This window comes from Helianthus annuus, chromosome 2, assembly GCF_002127325.2.
Source record: "Helianthus annuus cultivar XRQ/B chromosome 2, HanXRQr2.0-SUNRISE, whole genome shotgun sequence".
Classification (NCBI taxonomy): Eukaryota; Viridiplantae; Streptophyta; class Magnoliopsida; order Asterales; family Asteraceae; genus Helianthus; species Helianthus annuus.
Window position 1 is genome coordinate 40398498 of NC_035434.2, and position 24923 is coordinate 40423420.

General features: G+C 36.4%; 2 protein-coding genes across 2 annotated transcripts; one reads left to right on the plus strand and one right to left on the minus strand.

Annotated features, from left to right (window-relative positions):
- Positions 1 to 12518: 12518 nt before the first annotated feature.
- On the minus strand, positions 12519 to 15178 carry LOC110888538 (subtilisin-like protease SBT3). Its single transcript, XM_022136063.2, has 2 exons — positions 14505 to 15178; positions 12519 to 14329 (listed from the first exon to the last, which is right to left on the minus strand). The coding sequence occupies exons 1-2, from the start codon at positions 15139 to 15141 to the stop codon at positions 12741 to 12743; spliced, it is 2226 nt and encodes a 741-aa protein (XP_021991755.1). The 5' UTR covers positions 15142 to 15178; the 3' UTR covers positions 12519 to 12740.
- A 2694-nt stretch (positions 15179 to 17872) lies between these two features.
- Positions 17873 to 19241, plus strand: LOC110888547. Its single transcript, XM_022136072.1, has 4 exons — positions 17873 to 17931; positions 18165 to 18246; positions 18325 to 18813; positions 18915 to 19241. The coding sequence occupies exons 1-4, from the start codon at positions 17873 to 17875 to the stop codon at positions 19239 to 19241; spliced, it is 957 nt and encodes a 318-aa protein (XP_021991764.1).
- Positions 19242 to 24923: the final 5682 nt, after the last annotated feature.

Genomic DNA, 24923 nt, shown 5'->3' on the forward strand with positions numbered 1-24923 from the left:
AAACACTTTGGGAATATCATTTAATTGTCCAAAATAACAAGCTTCCGGTGTTATATCGCTATACACATAACATGTTCGTTATCGATCCGAAAAACTAGTAGGCGGTATTTTCGCCACAAAACAACCAAACGAAGAAACTAGTGAACTAGTTAAACCTATTTTGGGACTCGGAATCACCTCATTCTTCGCTTGACGGTGGAATAACAACTTGCGACGAAGTCTTGTCGGTACGACACAAAAGTATCGTTAACTAGCTGACGCCTAAACGGAAAGTATTTAAGGTATCAAAATACAACTTACACAAGTCTAGCGAGCTTGTTAACCATATTTTGGCGTCGTAAATGCCTTGAGTTAACGCTATAGTGTCAATGGTAAATTAAAACCATAGCTCCCGGTACTACACTACAACTTTCGTATATCACCCGATATCGAACCGGTGAGCGAACTAGTGGTATTTTTATCATCCAAAATGTATACCCACTAAACTAATAAACTAATTAGATCATACTTAAAATCCCAAACTACCATTAACACCTAAATTAAACCTACTTTGTCTAATGGCTAAAATATCTAACAACTTAATATTTCAACACATGATTTATATGTTTTCTTTAGATAAATATATATATATATATATATATATATATATATATATATATATATATATATATATATATGTATATATAAAGAATGCACAAGGCCTTACTTTCGGCCATACCCCTTTTCACCCTAGGATTAATAATGAAGATTGGTAAGGTGTGTAGATTTTGAGTATGGTTTGAAAAGTTAGAATATTATAACATATCAAATCCAAGTTCTTATCATTCAAAACAAAACAACACCTTTTTTTGTCCAAACTCACGGCAGCCAATCCTCCCCAAATATCACCATCTTTCATCCACTTAACCTTATAATTTAAGCATTTTTAAACATTTACAAGAGGAATTAATGAACTTGCAAGCTTGAGGGATCATTAGGAGCACCTTTGGAGCTTAATCTTCTTCTAATTTTCTTATTTAGCTTGTTCATATTGTAAGTCTTCTAAACACCATATTTAAGCTTATTATTACTAGTAGATTACAAAAGTGTACAAGTTGATTATCTTGAAGCTTAATAAAAAAAAATCACAACGAAAACCCTAAACACAAAGCTAATAAACACTAAATACGAATATATTATGTGTTGATTTATGTTGTTTAGTGTTAATATGTTCATATGTTCATGTTGAGTATGTTATTTTTGTTGAAATTAGTAGATTAAAGTCTATGTTTATGATGATCTTGTGAGTAGATTCTTGTAGTATTCAGGACTTATGTTCATCTTACCATGATGAACATAAATATATGATTTAAACATGGATATGTTTAAATCTTGTGAGATCATCATACTCACTTCCACGAACTAAATATGTATTTAAAAGATTTCATAAAGAAACAAGAGTTTAAAAGGGGTTTACAACCTAATCTTGGAAGATTAGTAGATTTTGATTTTACAATACTAGTTAAAGACTTGATTATTACAAGATATCATCATAAAAAGCCTTGTAATCAAAAGGGGTTAAAGTGTGAAACTTGATTTGAAGTGATGGCAAAAATGATTTAATTAAAAGTCTAGCAAAAATATGAAAATTATTTGTCATAATCAAGTTGTTAAAATACACTTGTTAAGTTCATGGAAATGAGGGTTAAGGTGGATGTTATCATGTATAAAAAGTTGATACATTGAAACTTGATTTGGAAAATTGATTGTGATTATGGTTTAAACGCGTTTTTGTAACGTGGGAAACGTCATAATTTTAGGGGAAACTATGGCGAATTTTTCTAAAAATCTAATCGCGATTAAAGAGGGGATTAAAGGGTGATTAACAATGTTAAACGCGATTAGTGGTCTTAAACGTCATTATGGAAACTTTGATGGAAATATTTAAAGTTTAAATATTCAAGAAGTTCTTATGAACTTAAATTTATTCTTACAAAAATAAATGGGTAATAACAATGTGTAAATATAATTTTTGGTAAGAAAAATTATATATTTTTGAAAACTTGCTAAGTTCTTGCAATGTGTGCTATGTATGTGTATGTATTAGATACCTATAGGGTGATCAAAATAAATACACGTACATGTTCCTACGTGGTCCAAGAAATGCTAGTAAAAATCAAATCGGACAATTAAATAAAATGGCCGAAATGGAAATACATAACACTTGACAACAACAAATTTGGGCGTATCGACATCGTGAACAAGTTACTACAAAGTCGAGTCTAAAATAACATAATTTAGACATTAAAGCGAGCACATATCTAAACGATCGATAACAAGAATCCGGAAAGTCGAAAACTATAAAAATTACCAAGTATTTTTCATGTGAAAAACGAACTTATTAAGTTACATGCTTGGTGAATTTTTGGTAAAAATTGCAAGAGTATATTTAATGGACTCACTAGGATTAGATTTGGGCTAGACCCAAATTACTAAAACTAGGGCTAGGCCCAATGACATTAAAAACTAGGGCTAGGCCCAATGACATTGAAAACTAGGGCTAGGCCCAATGACAGTAAAACTAGAGCTAGGCCCAATGACATTAAAAACTAGGGCTAGGCCCAATAACAAGAAAACTAGGGCTAGGCCCAATGACATTAAAAACTAGGGCTAGGCCCAGTAACAAGACAACAAAGGCTAGGCCCAATAACAATGAAACGTGGGATAAACCCAATGACATAGGTTCGAAGCCGTTCGCATATAATTCAATACGTATAGAATACATGAATACACATAACAATCGAGCGGGTAAACTATCAACGCTCTAAAATACAAAGTTGTTCCAAAGATGACAAACGAGAACATAATAAAGAATTCAAGATGAACAACTTGTACGAGGTCCGAAAGACCTAGTGTCTAACGAGATTAGTACACATGTAGGTTACTGAAACGTATGGACGCTCACTTCGATATCATATTACACGGAACGCAAATTTGTGAGTTCATGTCCCTCCTTTCACTGTTTTCAATGTTTTGTTTTCAAAAACATCGAGGGGAAATACATGCTAAAACTATTGGTGTGTTAGTTACGGAGTAGATGACATGATCAATGTGCATAAGTAGGGAAACTACATTAGTAACCATTAATCACTTAGTGACCAAGGTGCAAAAGGTGTAGATCTATTGGGCTTGAGGCACGCCCCACTCCTGGTTGGTATACCCTGGAGTGCTTTTGTGATCCCAATGATGACAAAGTGTTCTCGGTTTGGTTATTTTCTTATGGTGCATTATGTCAGGGGGCTCGCTACCCACTGATAGATCCTTAACAGACTCCATGAATGAATTAGAACATACCATGATTACAAGATAACATTTATGAGATTTCACATGATAACAAATACTGCATGAACTCGCTCAACTTTTGTTGACTTTTAAAACTACATGTATTTCAGGAAACAGGTCTTGAGCCGGTGATTCACTATGAGATTCGGGAAAACAAATGACAACGATGGCCACTTTTGGAGGGTTTGTCTTTTATATCCCAACTTCGTATGGGTATATAGGGGACAAAACCTCACTATGTTTTATGTCAAAACTATCTTTTGTTATGTGTAAATAACTTTGAACTATGCTATGTCAAACGTTGTTGAAAACTTGTAATCTTTTGTTGAAAACTATATATCTATGGCATCGTTGTTGGTTCATGTTGTTAATGCATTTGGATGCAATGATTACCTTTCTTACGTCACACACAATACGCTTCCGCTACTAGCAGGGTGTGACACACAAATGTCAAGCATCAAACATAACAACATTGTTTCAAATATTCCAAAATGTCTAAATTAACTAGGCGATGTTTCTAAGCATCTCCTAGCTTGATTTCCATGCATTCCAAAGCAGACTATTAGCCTGCAACATGTATTAAAATATCAATATAAAAGTATTGGCGACTATACAAGTTTGATAATAGAATAATAGGTTAAAAACAACTCATATCCACAATGTAAGCAATAAAAATAGTTTCAGCCGTGCTAGTGTCGCGGTCCACGCAATGATAGCCCAAGTATCCCGATGCTTTAGTGTTTACCCAAGACTCAAGGCAAACTAGAATCCTCTTAACAATACCCCCTGAGAATAATGGGAGAGGTGCACCCCCCCTATAGCGCTACTATTGTTAAGGCGGAACTAAACACCCTGGATTAAACGTCACATAGCACAAATAGAATACTAGAATGCACAAGTTTCACAAACACATAGGATAGAGTTTAGATTGCCAAAAGTATGTAGTTTAATAGAATACATGTTACACCCCAAACGTTTAAAGTAAAAGGGGATCGAGTATACTCACAGTGATTGCTTAACAGTCGCAGCTGTTATTGGATCAAAGGGAGCTCTTTTAGAATTAGCCTGATTTAGATTACAATAGGATAAGAGTCGCGCAGAATAACGAGATTACGCAAAGTGTTGGAAACTGTCATTGGATCGGATGGCTGCCCGATAGGGTGGCCATCCGATAGGGTGGTCATCCGATAGGGTGGTCATTCGATAGGGTGGTCATTCGATAGGGTGGCCATCCTAAGTTTAACGATGACGTCATGGTACGTGTTGTGACAATGGTAAACTCATCGTCGCAAAGCCGTTCTTGTCAGGTGGGAACCACCCCAATCCGATCAGTTACTGTCCGTGATGACGTTTATGTCCAACTCCGTTTTCCGTCCATCATTCTCTATAGGAAATCCATCCTTAAGCCGACTCTAGACTAATAATCAAGTCTATAGTCCGTTCAGGACCGGATCTCACCATTTAGAGCAAAACTTGAAGAAGAAGATGAAGAAACTTAAGTTTTATCATGAAAATACTTAGATTTAGGTTAGATTTAATGATAAATACATGGAATCCCTTAGATCTTAGCTAGATCTCACCAAGAATGACCTCACATGACGGTTTGTACAAACCATCATGATGACATCATCCTTAAGATCCCAGATCTGAGAGATTTCATGGTGAAAAGTGTGATTTCAAAGGTGAGTCACGTAGAGGATAAGGTGTAGATCGAGAAAGTATAAGAATCTAGCTTGAAACGTACCGAAATCGCCAAGAAAATGGAGAAAATGTAGTGTGCGTGCGTCTGGTCAAACAGTGCTGTCACATCAGGGAATAAAGTGATGTAACAGGCCTATTTATAGTGTGGAAGGGACTTGAGGTGGTTTGGCTTGGATAGGGTGGCCATCCGATAGGGTGGCAATCCGATAGGGTGGCGATCCGATAGGGTGGTCATCCGAAAGGGTGGCCATCCGATAGGGTGGCAATCCGATCGGATTGCCACTCTGGCCAATCCAATCTTTCCGCGCTCATGTCTTTGATTCGTTTTGCGAGTTAGATTAAGCGTTTGCGTATTATAGAATAACTAGATTACATCATAAACATCAAAAGTTCCAGATATTAATAGATTCCGCCAGTGACAAGGCTCCAGTCTCTCGTTCATCCAAGAATCAAGTTTTACTAGTCTAAGGAGTCAAGCACCAAATAGATTTAGACATTCCAAACGTAGATTTAGGCATTCCATCATAGATTTTGGCATTCCAACATAGACATTCCAAAGATATAGACATTCCACACGTAGATTTAGGCATTTCAAGTATATAACATAGACTTCCACATAGATTAGGGGCCAAAATGGCAAAAAGGCAAACTTCAGGGACTAATCTTGACAAGATCCTAAAGTTTAGGGGCACTGGGCGTTATAGACATGCTGTGTATAACATGCTTCTAGAGCTGAGTGAGGTGTCGTTCAGTTCGAAGAAAATGCTTATCGAGACGTTCAACAAGTTCATGATTGTGATCATCGACAAACTTATACACCTTCCAAAATCCATCCTCAAATTCTACACATAACAGTGCACCACAATCATTCCTCTTTGAAAAGTTAGATCGCACTACTCGCTCCTTTTGATTGGGGTCCAACGTATCAACCTTCTTGTCCATATATACCCCAGCTCTCGTACACAAGAAATACTTAATATGTGTCTTACCTTTAGATTTTGTCTTTGAAGTCCCTTTCCTGACTGAAAACCCACACTCCTTGGCATACTTAACATACATTGAATAACAATCATCAAGGCTTAAGAATACCATGTCCTTTCTGGGCTTTAATTCTTCACTGACGTCAGGAATGATAAATGGTAATCCAGTTTTGGGGCAATGCCTTTGACTCGAGGAAGAGATTTCGTCTAAGAAAACATAGGGAGGAACAGAAAAAAATCAGAAAAATAGAGTGATGTCTCGTAATAACATTATACATTAAAACGCCATTAATTGAATAATAAACAAGACATAATAAAAACAATATGAAAACGCCAAAATTAACAAAACTAATGTTTCCACAAATTAACAAAATAGTAATAACTGATATTCACAAATACTACTAAATAAAATTCAAAACTAATCAAATAGACGAAAAACGCCAATGATCATAAAAACATAACAAATACACAAGAACGTAAACGACAATTAAAATTAATATCGAAAACTCCAATTGCAGTTATGAATAATAGATTATTTATCAAGTAAAACGCGATTAAACTGCATAATTGAAAAACGCTATGGAAAACACATTATAAATTAATAATACAACAAAAAGGCCATAGAACAATGATAAAAGAACAAAACGCCATATCTGTTGCATGATTTGCTGGAACGAAAATAGAAAACGCCAACGAATTTTACTTTGTCGAACAGAATCCACGTTAAACGCCATAGATCTGAGAACGCTTGCAAAGCAGGTAACAACTAACAATAAATCTTTGGAGTTATAATTTGAAAGATATTTATAACGCGAATAAGGAGGGAACGTATAAAAGGACAATCGTACCCCCGCATAACAGTTAGGGCTCCCTGCCACGTGTTGGGCCATGATCCGTTCTCACCGTGCTCACACTTTTCACCGTTCTCTCCTGATCCCATTTGTATATATATATATATATATATATATATATATATATATATATATATATATATATACATATATATATATAGGGAATGGTTCAAATGAAAACCACTTTTATTGTGAAAACTCGAAAACTAACTAAAAAAAGCCTAAAAAACACACAAAATTTTTTTTTTCAATTTTTTTTTATAAAAATCGCTAGTTTTTATATATATAAAAAAACTTTTTTTCAAAAAAAAAAGAAAAAAAAATTTTGTGTAGTGCACATGTGTAATAATACACATGTGTAGTACACATACATATGTGCAGTATTACACATGTGCACTACACAAAATTTTTTTTTTTTTTTTTGAAATTTTTTTTTTATATTAAAAAACCTGTGAAATTTTGATTGCAAAAAAAAATTAAAAAAAAAATTTTTGTATGTTTTTTTAGCTTTTTTTAATTAGTTTTCGAGTTTTCACAATAACTAGTGGTTTTTATTTGAACCTTCCTCTATATATATATATATATATATATATATATATATATATATATATATATATATATATATATATATATATATATATATATATATATATATATATATATATATATATATATATATATATATTAATTTGAGTTTCAAACACAGAAAAAATTCTTGCTGGATCAAAATTATAAATATATTACCTTTTTATAATAATAAAATATATACTATAAACAAAGTATGATAATAAAAATATATATCTATATCTGTACTATATACAAGGCTATAGGGTGTGGAGATAAAAATCTATAGAGTAAACTGCAATTTTACCCTCTGGGGTTTAAGCCAATTGGCACTCTGACCCCCTCCATGGAAATAATTGCAATTTACCCCCCCCCCCCAATGTTGATGTTATGTCGCAATATTACCCCCTGCTGTCTAATTCTGTTTAAAGTTAACATAAGTTATTAACGGTCAAAGGGTATAATCGTCTTTTCCACACTAGTTTTATATCTTACTTAACATAACACCCTAATCTATCACACTCGCTGCAATCTTACCCCCCACCTATTAAGCTCTCATTTGTTTCTTCTCTGGCGACATCAACTGCGATGTTTTTTCTGTATTCCATTTGAAGCTTCAGTGACAATGAGACGATCAGGTGGCGTTGTATGGCTGAATACGTCGGTCGCCATCGTCGCCACGGTGGCGATGTTGATCGGTTACATCTCTGTTTTACACATACTGAATACACGAATTTACACACGAAACGACAAACAAATCGATTCTGATCAATTCAGTACCAAAAAACGGAGGATTACGAAGCCAAAAAACATTAATTTAATCCACTCACTGACAACACAAATGGGCAAAACTTCTAAATCCACTTGCAGAAGATCTTATTCAACAATTTCGGCATCGTTATTGAAGAATTGGTTTGTACTTTGGGTGAATGCATGAGACACACGAAGAATCTCAACCAGAAATGGCTCGTGAATCTGTTACGGCCACGTTACATCATCTTGTTTTTTATTGGTTCACTTTTTGTGTTTCTTGTATTCTCGTTCTCTCAACAGGTAGTTTGTTTATTGATATATGTAATTTGTAGAACTGAATTAGGTTTTGGTTTAGGTTTTAGTTTGGATCTGTTTGTTAGTTTTCTTATTAACTGTTAGATGAAAGTGTGAATTGTAGTGATCTGATGTATTTTAGGGCCCAGTGGTGATGATTTGTGATGTCTAAGTTTTCTAAATTTTGTCTCAGATAATTTTGTGATTTGATTCTTCTTTTTACCTTTCGTTCACATGTTAATGGCTAATAGGTTTTTTTTTTTTTTCTGCAGGGGGTTAAGGATTGCAAGAAATATTTAATATTGGAGGGTAATATTGCAGAGTAAAACAAACTATAGGGGGTAACAAAAAAGGGTAATATAGTCATTTTACACCGGGGGTAATATTACAGAGTAGAACAAACCATAGGGGGGCAATATGAAAGGGTAACATAGTCATTTCACATTCCATTTAACAGATCTGTTAAATTATTTGACGGCAGGAGGTAAAATTGCGACATAACATCAACGTTGGAGAGGGGGGGGGGGTAAATTGCAATTATTTCCATGGAGGGGGTCAGAGTGATAATTGGCTTAAACCCCAGGGGGTAAAATTGCAGTTTACTCAAATCTATATCTATACTATACAAGACTATGGAGTGTGGATGGGCTTGGTTTAGGGCATTGCTCGACACGTGGCGAGAGTAATATCCACAAGCTAATACTCAAAAACTAGGGGTATGGTGGGGCGTCGCTTAGCTGGGCGTGGCCAGCCATGTGGAATTTTAAAAAAAAATTCCAAAGAAAATTAAAAAAAAAAACTACATTGAACCAGCCAACCACAACCCGCCATGTCACCCAGGGGTGGAGCACTCGGCGTTAAAGGGCCAAAACGCCCACACTCCAACGCCCACACCCACCAGTCTAATAAAGTAAATCAATATGTGACACGTGTTATTTATTGTAGGCATCTAATTTTAGGTTTTTCCGCTTCTCTTTTCTAAATATTATCCTCAAATTTAAATTGTTAACTGAACAATTAATAAGACAAAATGATATGACATACTTTATTTTATTTAAAATGAAGAGTATTATGTTTACAAATTGAGTAAATTACAAAATCGTCCTTTATGCATGCCACTTTTATGGTTAAATCTGAACAAATGGACCCCACATGAGAGTAAAATGACCAAAATACCCTCATGTGGGGTCCATTTGCTCAGATTTAACCATAAAAATTAAATGAGTTAGTGCTAAAGGACATAACTTGCAAGGGTTTGCAAACATCTAGTACGTTTTCTGTAATTATTGAAGACAAATGACACAATTTGCAACAAGTGACATACATAAAGGACGATTTTTGTAATTTACTCTAATTTTTATCACTCAAATGGCTGCTCATTTGCTTTTTGAATAACATGTTTGACCATTGTATCTTGAAGCATCTTCTTAATCACCCTATCTATCGTGTATTGAGTATATCCGTTAGTTTTTTTAAATATAATTTTTTATTATTTGCTATATAAAATTAAATATATTTAACCCATGTGATGTAATACACGGGGTTTTTTAAACATATAACTTTTTTTATTATTTAGTATATAAAATTATATTTATTCAATCTGTATAATAATATTGTTTTATTATTTAGTATTTAGAATTACATTTATTTAATTCGTGTAATACACGGGGTTTCAACCTAGTTAGTATACAAGGAAATGTCATCTACAAATCATCATATGTTTACAATTTTATTTAAGCATAAAGCATTACTTAAAAAACAAAGTTAAGACGGATCGATCTCACACACTGAGTGTCAAATTTATCCGTCAAAGCTTAGAAGATATGATAGTACCAATAGACACTTTTCTCAACAATGATCGACCTTAATATGAGAGGTCAAGATCAACAAAATTCCATTTTTTTAGATTTTCTCTTTTCCTATAAGTTCAAGACTATCTCATTGAAAATCAACCTTTTGAGAGTCTAGATAATTAAAACACATTTTTGTTTTAAGAGTAAACTGCTATTTTGGTCCCTGTGGTTTGGGCACTTTTGCCATTTTAGTCCAAATCTTAAACGTTTTAAATCTGGGTCCCTGTGGTTTTACTTTTATTGCCATTTTAGTCTAAAATTAAGAGTAAACTGCCATTTTGGTCCATGTGGTTTCACTTTTATTGCCATTTTAGTCCAAATCTCAAACTTTTTGGAACAGTCAAGAAAAGGGGGTTTTTGAATTTTGGACTAAAAGGGCAATAAAGATGAAACCACAGGGACCCAGATTTAAAAAATTTGAGATTTGGACTAAAATGGCAAAAATGACCAAACCACAGGGACCAAAATGGCAGTTTACTCATTGTTTTAATGATCCGTTATTTTCTAAAGCTGCTATTATTCATTTGAAAGATCAAAATCACGAGGTTGGACAAGAAAGTATTGATGTAAGCCTCATTGTAAACTTTTGTTACTAACTTGATATGTGTAACTTGTAAGTGGTGATCGTTATTTTATTAGATCATTATTCTACTAGTAAAATAACGATCATGTACATACAATAGTAAGACGTAAGATTATTGCTAATATATATTATGTGGAGGGTTCAAATGAGAAGAATTTTTCTTTAAGAAGAAAAAAAAAAGTTTCAACCAATAAAAATGCTTTATTTTACTTTATTTAATATTTGCGTTTAATTTAATATAAGGGTGTATTGATAAACTTACATAAATCATTAAATTGTATTCTTCCCCTTTAATAACTAACTAAATTAAATTTGTAACTCCTTTTCAAAATATATATTTTTTCCAAATTAAAAAAACAACTTAATTTTAAGTGTAGAATAAATTACTAGTTGTGTAGGATAAATTACGAGTTGTGTAGGATATATTTCGAGGTGTGTAGGATAAATTTCGACTGTGTAGGATAACCTTCTATTAATGTATAGGGTATTTGTAGGAAAATTTTGATATGTGTAGGTTTTGTAGATTATATGTAGGATAATTAATGATTAGTTGACTAGTGGAGGGTTCAAATGAGAAAAATTTTTTTGTAAGAAGAAAAAAGAAGAAGTTTCAACCAATAAGAATGCTTTATTTTTCTTCATTTAATATTTGTGTTTAATTTTAATATAAGAGTATATTGGTAAACTTACATAAATCATTAATTTGTATTCTTTCCCTTTAATAACTAGCTAAATTAAATTTGTAACTCCTTTTTAAAATATATACTTTTTTCAAATAAAAAAAAAACTTAATTTAAAGTGTAGAATAAATTACGAGTTGTGTAGGATATATGTTGAGGTGTGTAGGATAAATTTCGATTGTGTAGGATAAAATTCTATAATGTATAGGGTATATGTAGGAAAAAATTTTGATATGTGTAGGTTTTGTAGATTATATGTAGGATAATTAATGATTAGTTAACTAATTAATTAAAGAGAGAAAAATTAATCATATGAGTTATAAATAAAATAGCATTTTACTAATATGCCCTTTCTTCTTTTTCTTCTCAAATTAAATTTCTTTTCAAATGAATCTTCCTCTATATATTATATATACACACATATATATCTTCTACCTTGATATATTTACTTCATTACAGAGATGTTGTGGCACTCTCTACCATCTTAGAGAAACGATTTGTACACGCTAGTCTCGACCGCTCTAGAAAGACGATAGTGAAGAACAATTTTAGCACCTACCCAAAACGTTGTTAAGAAGTTAAAATTGTATAAAACAAGAACGGTAAGAAAAATATGTAATTTTAAATCCGAACTAGTATATTTTTCAAAAACTAGCTAGTGGGTATACCCGATACCCGACGTGTAATTACCTGTCATATACATAACTTGGTGGGTATGGGACACGGTTTTACAACTAGGTATATGACTGGGATTACCAATACTTGAACCAAACCCGGTGCGAACACCACCTCAACGCATGTAAGTGCGATACTGTCCCCAATCTTTGTCTACATATACTTGGCCATAACTTGCAACGTTGTTGCTTTGATACTACTTACTAGTTGTTAGACTGTGAGTATTAATTGATGAGATAAGGAATCTTCGGGAGGAAAAGATAGGGGAATGAAACTAGTCGGGATAATGCATTATTGAAATGAAATGTTACCAAATTAAACTCTTGAACTTAGAAAGTACAATATGAGATATCAAAGATTTCTAAGCTACATTGAAAGATTACTCAGTTTATCAATTCATAATAAGAAATGGTAACATAAATCCAGCTTAAGTCACCAAACTCTGATTTTTGCTCCATAAGGAATAGCTGAAGGTTCAAGAGATGTTAATCTTTGAGGACTACAATAGGGCTTGATACAATGTGGTTATGCTCATCGATCCATTCAAGATACCCGTAATTCACTTTAGGAATATGTTGGCCGACTCGTATGGTTAGTACAAACTTTTGTTCCTGATACTTATTCGTGAATTTGATTGTGTTAGGCTCTACCTCCAGTATCATTCCAGGTGGAACCTTTAGAGAAGCCCGATAAGTGGATGCGTGGTCTCCGACATTTCTAACGGTCCTCGTGAACTGCTTTTCAGACAACAAGGTTGTTTGGTTAGAGAAATTAGCGATAAACGTTGGGTAGTTTAGATCAGTTCGGTTTTCACAACTCCATTGACTACTTCTTAAGATAGTACTCATTTGTGTAGCAGTATATCCAAGACCACATAAGAAATTAATGTAGTCTTGTGGACCCATATCGTATATGAGTCCAGGGTCCATCGCTCCGTTAGGATTGACAAGGCCTGCCCCAAATGCTAGCGGTGTAGCTATCTCTCCATTCCATTGGTCTCGAATGGTTCCAAGAGTATTATCTGTTTTGGTTGCGGTTGTAACCATAGCTGATCGAATGGCTGCTGGACTCCAGTCACGATGGACCGCCTTTACAAGAGCTGCAATTCCAGCTACATGTGGTGCCGCCATCGATGTACCTGACATAAGCATGTAATTCGACACTAACTCATACCTTCCCGCTTCGATGTAAGACACATCTGGTCTAACTGCACCCAACACATCCACACCCGGAGCGAGAATATCGGGCTTTAAAACACTTGGAGTAATCGGATCTGGTCCTCGTGAAGAGAAATACGCCACTTGTGGAGCGGGTCCTGTTCCTGTCTTAGTTAGCCCAAATCTCATACTTTTCACAATTGTGTTGTTACTAGTCGTTGCGTATTCCTTTATTGCTTTCGCGTAGCGAGTATGTAGTACTACACCCGGTAAAGAATACTCTTCGGGATCCAATAACAGCGATTCAGATAAGAATATTGCAGCATATGCCCCTGATAATATTACTGTTTGCATCTGTCCATTAAGATCCAAATTACTATCATCACACAATACTACTTTTCCTTTAACCTGGTCTCGGGGTAAATACTTACAACCCCCTACTCGTGTGTCATTACTTCCGTAATACAAATGTCTATTAGTAATAGAAACACTCATTGGGAAGTATGAAGTGCCCTCAAAATTCAACCCGTTTCCTAGCTCTAGTGTTGCTATGTAACTCCGGTCCAATGTGCCTGCACCTACGGTCATGATCCATGGTGCACCATTGTGTATGCTGGCTGGAGCTGCATCATTTCCAGCTGCACAAACCACAACGATTCCCTTCTCTATGGCGGAAAGTGATGCGATGGCGATTACATCTTTAAACAAAGGTGTGTTGTCAAACCCTAGTGACAAAGACATTATATCAACCCCATCAGATATAGCTTGATCCATACCGGCTAGAACATCAGTAGCTGCGGATACTTCCGTGTCGGATAACCATAGGACTTTGTACATTGCTAAATGTGCACGCGGTGCTATACCCTTTGCAACACCGTTTGCATAACCAAAGTGACTAGCACCATATACGTAATTACCTGCAGGAACGGACCAAAACTTTTTAATCGGGTTATAACAGGATTTTATCATTTACTAATTAGAACTAAGGTCCAACCCTTGATTTTATTAAAAAAAAAGAAATTTTATATATAAAAATACAAGTTTTGGTGACCATGGTTAGCACTCTAGACCCCTGGTTCCGTCCTTCATTACCTGCAGCTGTGGATGATGTGTGCGAGCCGTGACCGAAGTAATCTCTAGCTGAGTCAAAGTCGTACTCGGTTGAGATATTAATGCCTGCAGCCTGAAGTCCTTTGCTAAATGATCGAGCCCCGATCAACTTGTTGTTGCAAAGAGATGGGCTAAAAGCGGTGCCATTTTCACACTTACCTTTCCATCTTGATGGTACCTCGGACATCCCCTTATCATTAAAACTCTCACTTTCGGGCCAAATTCCCGTGTCGATGACTCCAATAATCGCGTCTTTCCCGTAAGACGCGGTTGGCCATATACCCGAACCACGGTTCAGTCCCAAGAACCTTGGTGTATGTGTAGTGAACATCTTTCCAAATGACTCTTTGTATGTGGTTATATGGGCCGGCAACTTCTCAAGCTCGGCTAGTTGACACGAAGTGAGCTTCGCGCTAAACCCATGCATGACATGAGTATAAGAGTATAGAAACGTTTCCTTGTCTTCTACACAAGCCGATGATAGGGACTTAACTGTGTGTTGGTGCCATGACTCATGGTTAGAGAAGTGTTCCGGTTTTAGTGAATGGTCCATGTGGATGATATACGTTTGCGACTTTTTAGGCTCTAACGATGCAATGCTGAGCCATGGTAGCAGCATTATTAGCTGAACCAAGAAAACGGACGAGCTTAAAAACCTTGTCATGGCCAAGTATGTTTATTTTCAGGTGATGATGGTTTAACAAAAAGAGAAAGATATATATAAGTTTTGTCTTCTGTCTCATACTATTTTGAGTTAATAACAAGGTCTTTTTCTTTGACGTGTGTTTCAAGGTCCATGAGACATAAGATAAGATGATAACATTGGTGAAATCTAAACATCCATAGTGATGTGACATAGGATTAACCGTTATATCTGTCTATTGCTTAATTAGGAACAAATTCTCTGCTAGAATTTTATACACACATCTTAAAATAAGGCTAAAAAGTAGATATTTAATTCAATTCCTTAGATAACATGTAAAATTTTAATCTAAGTGTAATTTTTGAAACTTTAATCTTTGGTAGATAACGTTTGTAACATTACTAGGAAGACAACTGTAACCGTAACTAATTAAGTGTCCAATTTTCTTTACATTTATTCTCATTGCATACTATTCTTGTTTCTTTATCGTCTACTAATTTGATTTTTTTGGTGAGTTTCTTTTAAGAGTGTAAATGGAAAAAAGTATATATCAAATGTGGTGTAGATTCATTTATTTATTTCTTTTAATCAACATATTGTATTTTTTTTCTCCTTTTCTTAATTAGTAAACCCCATATATTTTTGTTTTGGTTTTTTTTTTTTTTCGATCAACTCATTACAATTCATTTTTATTACTCCTTTAACCAACTTGTAATTATTTTTTTAATCTTTTATTCAACCCATGTTTGTTAATTTCCATTTGATTATGTTGATTTATTTACGTTGATTCATTTGCTTTGGTGTGTTTTTAATTCACAATTGTTTATATCTATTTTTAGGTACCCTATATCCGTTTCCATTTGTGTTTGGTTATGTTCATTGATTTACGTTTGTTTGTGTTTGTTCATTGCTTTCGGTGATGTTCATTTATTTATGTTCTTTTATGTTCGTTTATATCACATATGCCACAAATTACCAAGTTCCATTCCGATAGGAGTCCGCCTATAAAACCATCTGTGTATATGTTGTCGGCATTCGGTCGCAAAAGGAAATCGTGGACGAAATATTGTGTATTTCCATTGGTAATGTTGATCGTCGGTTCTTTCTCCGAAAATTTAAAACCGAAATCAAACCGTTGAAATTTAAAACCGAATCAAACCGGACCGTTACAAACGATTTGGTTCGATTTGGGAATTATTGAGTCTTTATATGAAATGCATAATACATAAAATTAAAATTGTTGTCAATATACATAAAAATAAGCTACCTAAAAATAATAAAGGGTGGGGAATGTTTTTAAGTTGCAAAAGAATCAACAAACCATTTATCATGTATTTGATATTCATGTTGTACAATCCTAAAAAAATTAACAACGAAATCATATTTTTTAAGTATCCATGTGATCCTTTTTATATTACAATGCTCAAAGTTTGATCAAGGAAAACAGTTTAAGAAAACACATAACCAATTTTAATCAAATTAAACTCAATGCATAAAAAAACAATAAGTAATGATGCCTAATATTATATCAATCTTCCTGTCCGGTTTTATACAGCCGGCTTTCGATATAATCCTCAACCCAAATTGTTCCTTATGGTTTGATTTTTTTGAAACCGACCGACCAAAACTAAAAGAAAAAAACCAACCGTGAAACATGGTTTTACAACTAGGTATATGATTGAGATTATCAATATCCGACTCAAACCCGACTCTGAATTTGATAGTGTTAGGTTCCACTTTGAGCATCATTCCATTCGGAACAGGGGCGGTTCTTAGAAGGCCCGTGCCAGAGCCACGGCCCTGGCAAGTTTTTCGGCTGTAGTGCTAATTTTCCGCATTTCGATCGAAATTTTTTATATATACTGTGTTCGGCCCGGGCGTTTTTTAGTGCCCGTGTCTTTCGGCCCAGGGACGTTCAACGGGTAAGATCCGCCACTGATTCAGAACCATCAGAATAGCATGATGCATTGTCTCCAACATTTTTAACCGTCCTTGTGAACTGCTTTTTGGACAAAAAAGGGGCCAGGTTAGAGAAATTAGCGATAAACGAAGGGTAGTTCGGTTTTCACAACTCCATTGACTACTTATTAAGATAGTACTCATTTGGTTAGCCGTATATCCAAGACCACATAAGAAATCAATGTAGTCTTGGGTACCTATATCGTACACGAGTCCAGGGTCCATGGCTCCGTTAGGATTGACATGGCATGCCCAGATTCTAGTAGTGTGGCCATGCCTCCGTTCATTTGGTCTCAATTGGTTCCATGCGTGTTGTCTCTCTTGGTTGCAGTTGTTAACAAAGTGTTGGAAATTTGTGTGTTATGATTGGTAGTCTTAATTTGGTAAAACTCCTTGTCCCACATTGGAGTGGGAACAAAAGAATAGAGTATTTATAAGGTAAAAGGTTTACCTCACTAATATGTCTATATGTCATGTTTTACCACAAGCCCTACCTGCGCGTGCGCAGGGGGGGTGCAAAAAATGGAACCAGAATTAGTTGAACTCGCGTATGCCCGCACATCCTGCGGACACGAATGCAGTTCCAAAAACCTGGGTCCGCGTGGAGCGGTTTTTTGCACTCTTGACTTTCTGTTTTTGAAACTGAAATGAATGACATACTAATGACCATTATTTGGTCTTTATTGTGTTGATTTCGGTTATGATTCCAGCCCTATAAATCGAAGACTAGACTGATCAGTTGAGACACATGAACAGCTTCTCTCATCTATCTCAGTTTCTCGCAACACAGCTCCTGTTTATTTTCAGGCAAGTGCTCAAGTCCGGCAGTGCGCGGTGCTGCTTCGAACCGGCGTACCCTGGGAACAGACAACGAATCTGTTTAAGGGAATTGTGTTAAACACAAGCCCGATTCACTCGTTAACTGTTTCTGTTTCTGTCTCTTCACTTCTGTTTCAGATCATTTTCTTGTTCAATCAGTAGCAATTTAACTAACAAGCTTAAACATATTTTATTTACTGATTGTTCCTGTTTATTTTCAGAATGGAAACCCCTGTGACCACTGCTGTTTCTACAGTCGTGACTGCTGTCATGACTTCCGCTGTTGCTGTAACAACTGGTCTGGTGACACCACTGCCTAATGTAGTGTCGCATGCTGAGAAACCATAGAAATTCAGTGGTGTGAATTTCAAACATTGGCAGCAAAAGATGTTCTTTTATCTGACCACGCTGAATCTGGCAAGGTTCTTGACTGAACCGAAACCCCATGTTGATGAAGGGGAAATGGATGCTCAAACTGTGAGCGCGATACATGCTTGGAATCATTTGGATTTCCTGTGCCGCAACTTTATCTTGAATGGTTTGGTGGACACAATGTATAATGTGTATTTCAAAGCCAAGACTGCCAAAGAATTGTGGGAGTCTTTGGATCGCAAATACAAAACAGAAGATGCGGGCACTAAGAAATTCGTGGTGGCTAAGTTCTTGGACTTCAAAATGATTGACTCTAAAACTGTCATGAGCCAAGTCCAAGAGTTGCGGGTTATTCTTCATGATATTCATGCGGAAGGAATGATGCTCAGCGAGACATTCCAAGTTGCTGCAATGATCGAAAAACTGTCACCAAGCTGGGTTGATTTCAAGAACTATCTCAAGCATAAGCGAAAGGAGATGACCATTGAAGATCTTGTTGTTCGTCTTCGGATTGAAGAAGATAACAAAGTGGCCTTAAAAAGACTGATGGCCCTGAAACTGTGAAGTCCAATCTTGTTGAACATGGCCAATCTTCAAAGGGAAAAAACAAGGACAGTGGAAAGGGTGGAAAGAAGGGTCATGGGAAACGCTCCAACCTTGGTCCGAAAGGAGGTGTTGGGAAAAAGAAGTTCCAAGGAACTTGTAATAATTGTCAAAAGCAAGGCCACAAGGCCAGCGAATGCAAGCTTCCCAAGAAGGAAAATGATCGACAAGTGAACATGGTTCATGAAGTCGACAAACTTGTTACCATGGTCACGGATCTTTCGATTTTGGTGACCGAAGTTAATTTGGTTGGGCAAAATAACAAGGATTGGTTCGTCATGTGTGTTCCGACAATAGCCTTTTCAACACCTTCAAGGAGGTGACAAATGGCGAAAAGGTCTTTATGCGTAACTCTGCAACGGCCGAAATTAAAGGCGAGGGGAACGTGGTTTTGAAGATGACTTCGGGAAAGGAGCTCACCTTGTCCAATGTGTTGTATGTTCCCGAAATTCGTAAGAACCTTGTGTCGGGATGGCAGTTGAACAAGTTTGGGTTCAAAATGGTGATTGAGTCGGATAAGGTCGTGTTGACCAAAAATGGTGTGTATGTTGGTAAGGGCTATGCCCTCAATGGAATGTTTAAACTAAATGTAATTGTCATGAATGCAATGAAAGAAAACGCTACTAGTTCTACTTATTTGATTGAGTCTTCTAATCTTTGGCATGGTAGACTAGGTCACGTAAATTATAACTCCATTCGTCGTTTAATCAAACTTGATTGCATACCAACATTCGATATCGACTCAATTAATAAATGTGAAACTTGCATAGAAGCAAAACAAACAAAATCGTCATTCAAAAAGGTTGAACAAATCACCGAACCCCTCGAGATGATCCACACTGATGTGTGTGATCTAAAAGCAATTCCTACTCGTGGTGGGAACAAGTACTTCATCACGTTTATTGATGATAGTACAAGGTATTGCTATGTGTACTTACTTAAGAGTAAGGACGAGGCTGTTGACAAGTTTATCTTGTTCAAAGCCGAAGTTGAGAATCAACTAAATCGGAAAATCAAAATCGTAAGGAGCGACCGAGGAGGTGAATATGTTTCACCTTTTATTGACGTATGTGCAAAAAGTGGAATCATCCACGAACTCACAGCTCCTTACTCCCCTCAATCAAATGGTATAGCGGAACGGAAAAATCGTACCTTGAAAGAAATGATGAATGCCATGATGATAAGTTCTGGTGTAAACCAAAACATGTGGGGGGGGAAGCAATCTTATCGGCAAATTATGTGTTGAACATGATACCCAATAAGAAAAAGAATGTAATGCCTTACGAATTGTGGACGGGAAAGAAAGCACCATATAAATCCTTGAAAGTAGGGGGATGTCTAGCTAAGGTAGTGGTCACACCGCCTAAGCGCCTACTAAATGGTCCCAAAACGGTGGATTGTGTACTTATAGGATACACCCGTCCTTATGGTCCTTATCGTTTTATCGTGCATGATTTCAAGAACCCTGGAATATGCAAAGGCACCATAATCGAATCTAAGGATGCAACGTGGTTTGAATATGTGTTCCCATGCTTAGATGGAAGTGAACCGAGTTCTTCTAGACCGGTTGAGGAAATTGTTCCCGAGGGTGTAGTTGAAAATGATGAACCTCGAGAACAATCTAAGAATGAGGAAGTTGAAATCAGGAAAAGTAAACGGAAAAGGACTGAAAAAATCCTTTGAACCTGAGTTTCTTACCTATATGGTAGAAGATGAACCTCAAACGTACCAACAAATGGTACATTCCTCAGAAGGACTTCAGTGGAGGGAGGCAATCAAAAGTGAGATAGACTCTATCTTACAGAACCATACTTGGGAACTAGTGGATCTTCCTTAAGGATGTAAACCACTAGGATATCGATGGATCTTCAAGAAGAAGATGAAACCAGATGGAACCATCGATAAGTACAAAGCAAGGTTGGTGATTAAAGGTTATAAACAGCGAGAAGGTTTAGATTACTTTGATACATATTCGCCAGTTATGCAAATAACAACCATCAGGTTGGTGCTTGCCATTGCCGCAATTAGAAATTTGGAAGTTCAACAAATGGATGTGAAAACAGCTTTCTTGAATGGAATTCTAGAGGAAGAAATCTACATGGAGCAACCCGAAGGCTTCACAGCTATTGGGCAAGAAAAGAAAGTGTGTAAGCTTGTGAAATCCTTGTATGGATTGAAACAAGATCCAAAACAATGGCATCAAAAGTTTGATCATGTCATGCTTGATGCTGGGTTCAAAATCAATGAATGTGACAAGTGTGTGTATGTGAAGGATACATCTGATGGATATGTCATTTTGTGTCTATATGTAGATGATATGCTCATTGCTGGAAGCGATGACAAAATCATAAAGTCTACAAAGAACATGCTAAAAGCAAGATTTGACATGAAAGACATAGGTCTAGCGGATGTGATTTTGGGGGTCAAAATCACGCGAACCCAAAGTGGACTCGTTTTAAGTCAATCCCACTATGTGGACAAAATTCTTGAGAAGTTCAATGCAAATGACTCTAATGAAGCTAGAACTCCACTTGACACAAGTCAACATCTAGCCAAGAATAGAGGTGAACCCGTAAACCAGTTGGAATACTCAAGAATTATTGGTAGCTTGATGTATTTTATGAGTTGTACTAGGCCAGACATAGCTGTGAGCAAGCTAAGTAGATACACAAGCAACCCAAGTTCAATGCATTAGAACTGTATCACTCGGTTGCTTCGCTACTTAAGATACACTTGGGAATACGGGTTGCATTATAACAGATATCCAGCAGTTATAGAAGAACACGCGATGCAAATTAGAAATCTGACACGAATGATTCCAGAGCAACAAGTGGGTATGTATTCACACTTGGAGGTGCAGCGATATCGTGGAAATCATCAAATAAACAGTTATTGCTAGATCCACGATGGAATCTGAGTTCATCGCTTTAGATAAAGCAGGTGAAGAGGCAGAATGGCTACGTCAATTTGTTGAGGATATACCAAGATGGCCTAAGCCAGCAACGACCATTTGTATACATTGTGATAGCCAATCGGCACTTGGCAGAGCTCGTAGCACAATGTATAATGGTAGGAACAGACATATCAAATGTAGACATAATACGATACGACAACTAATCTCTACAGGAATTATCACTGTGGACTACGTGAGGTCATAGGATAATATTGCGGATCCGCTGACAAAAGGCCTAAGTAGAGAGTTAGTACAGACGTCGTCCATGGGAATGGGACTGAAGCCCTTGAAAAATGAAGTTCATATGATGGAAACCTAACTCAATAGACTAGAGATCCCAAGAATTGAGTTCAATAGGAAAACCTAATTGTATGAATAAGCAAGGTCAATGTGGGGGGATAACCCTACGCATTTAATAAGGTAGTTTATTATAAAGATTTATAAACTTCCTAGTCCATTCCTAAAAGTGACAAGTGTGAGGCTAAGCCTATGGCTTTTAATGATTCGACTAAGGTAAACATACATAGTGAATCACCTATGTGAGAGAGAAGTGGGTTGCTTCGAAGGGTATTGTTGGGGCACAATACATAATGGCTCTCGCAGAACCAGGCATCATGTTCATGACCATAACGAACATAACTATGAGGACTTGACTTTGTCAGGGAGAGTCTTGTGTGAAGTGCATTGTCGTCTACACAAACGGCACACGAGTTCAAAGACATCGAGTTCGACTCAGAGCTAGTGGGCTAAGTGCATTTCATGAGCGAAGGTTCAAAGGGTAGCACCTACCTATCGTATGAAAAACTCAACTGCTGAAATGTAATAAGGAATTATGTTGTTTCTGAGATCGACCTCCATTCATGTGGGGGATTGTTGGAAATTTGTGTGTGGTGAATGGAAGTCTCAATTTGGTAAAACTCCTTGTCCCACATTGGAGTGGGAACAAAAGAATAGAGTATTTATAAGGTAAAAGGTTTACCTCACTAATATATCTATATGTCATGTTTTACCACAAGCCCTACCCACGCGTGCGCAGGGGGGGTGCAAAAAATGGAACTGGAATTAGTTGAACTCGCGTATGCCCGCATGTCTTGCGGACACGAATGCGGTTCCAAAAACCTGGGTCCGCATGGAGCGGTTTTTTGCACTCTTGACTTTCTGTTTTTGAAACTGAAATGAATGAAGATCATTATTTCGTTTTCAAATTCTAACTAATTATCAGTTTCGTAACCGACATACTAATGACCATTATTTGGTCTTTATCTTGTTGATTTCGGTTATTGTTCTGGCCCTCGTAACCGACATACTAATGACCATTATTTGGTCTTTATTGTGTTGATTTCGGTTATGATTCCAGCCCTATAAATCGAAGACTAGACAGATCAGTTGAGACACACGAACAGCTTCTCTCATCTATCTCAGTTTCTCGCAACACAGCTCCTGTTTATTTTCAGGCAAGTGCTCAAGTCCGGCAGTGCGCGGTGCTGCTTCGAACCGGCGTACCCTGGGAACAGACGACGAATCTGTTTAAGGGAATTGTGTTAAACACAAGCCCGGTTCACTCGTTAACTGTTTCTGTTTCTGTCTCTTCACTTCTGTTTCAGCTCATTTTCTTGTTCAATCAGTAGCAATTTAACTAACACAAAGTTATCAAATGGCAGCTAGATTCATGTCACGATGGATAAGTCGTGATGGACCCCCTTTACTAGAGCTGCAAATCCAGCTACATGTGGTGTTGCCATCGATGTGCCCGATATAAGTGCGTAATTCGTTAATAACTTATATTTTTCCACATCCGTATAAGATACATCTTTTCTAAAAACTCCTAACACATCCACACCCAGAGCGAGAATATTAGGCTTTAACACACTTGGATTAATCGGATCTTGGATTAATCTGATCTAGTCCTCCCGAAGAGAAAAACGCCATTTGTGGAGCGGGTCCCATTCCTATCTTAGTTAGCCCAAATCTCATATTTCTCACAATTGTGTTATGACTGGTTATTGCATATTCCTTTATTGTTTTCACGTAGCTAGTATGCAGCACTATACCTGGTATAGAATACTCTTCGGGATCTAAAAACAACGATTCACACAAGAAAATTGCAACATATGTAACTGATAATATTACAGCTTGCATCTGCCTATTATGATACAAATTTCTATCATCACATAGTGCTACTTTTCCTCTAACCTAGTCTCGGGGAAAAATAATTATAACCAACTATTTGTGTGTTATTATTTCCATTAAACAAATGTTTGTTAGTAATAGAAACACTCATTGGGAAGTATGAGATTCCTTCAAAAGTCATCCCATTTCCTAGCTCTAGTGTTGCTATGTAACTTCGGTCCAATATGCCTGCACCTACGGTCATGATCCATGGTGCACCATTGTGTATGTTGGCTATAGCTCCATCATTTCCATCAACACAAATTACAAAGGTTCCTTTTTCTATGGCGGAAATTCATGTGATGGCGATTTCGTCTTTAAACAAAGGTATGTTGTCAAACCGTATTGATAAAGAAATTATATTGACTCTGAAATCGCTTGATCCATGTCGACTAGAACATCAGTAGTTGCGGATACTTCTGTGTCGGATGGCCATTGGACTTTGTGCATTGCTAAATGTGCGCGCGGTGCTATACCTTTCCATCTTGATGGTTCCTCGAACATCCCCTTTTCATTAAAACTCTCACTTTCGGGCCAAATTCCCGTGTCGGTTACTCCAATAATCATGTCTTTCCAGTAAGACTTAGTTGGCCATATACATGAACCACGGTTCAGTCCCAAGAACCTTGGTGTACGGGTAGTGAACATCTTTTCGAATGACTCTTCGTATATGGTTATATTAGGCGGTGACTTCTCAAGCTCCGCTAGTTGCCACGTGTTGGTCAAAACACAATGATAAACTACAAACAATCGAATGAATGACTATATTGAATATGAAAGTATAGGTGATTCTAATGATTATAAATGAAATAAACAAACCCTGTTTATACTAAATGAACAGGTGTGAGTGAACCATTGGATCCTTTCCTTGATCGACGTGACT

Coding starts and splice junctions, on each gene's coding strand:
- LOC110888538 (XM_022136063.2), bottom strand. CDS start 15,141: ATGCTGCTACCATGGCTCAGCATTGCATCGTTAGAGCCTAAAAAGTCG. Junction 14,330..14,504: donor CACATCATCCACAGCTGCAG/GTAATGAAGGAC, acceptor CCGTTCCTGCAG/GTAATTACGTATATGGTGCT.
- LOC110888547 (XM_022136072.1), top strand. CDS start 17,873: ATGAACAGCTTCTCTCATCTATCTCAGTTTCTCGCAACACAGCTCCTG. Junction 18,247..18,324: donor TTGCTGTAACAACTGGTCTG/GTGACACCACTG, acceptor AAACATTGGCAG/CAAAAGATGTTCTTTTATCT. Junction 18,814..18,914: donor TGACCATTGAAGATCTTGTT/GTTCGTCTTCGG, acceptor CAATCTTCAAAG/GGAAAAAACAAGGACAGTGG.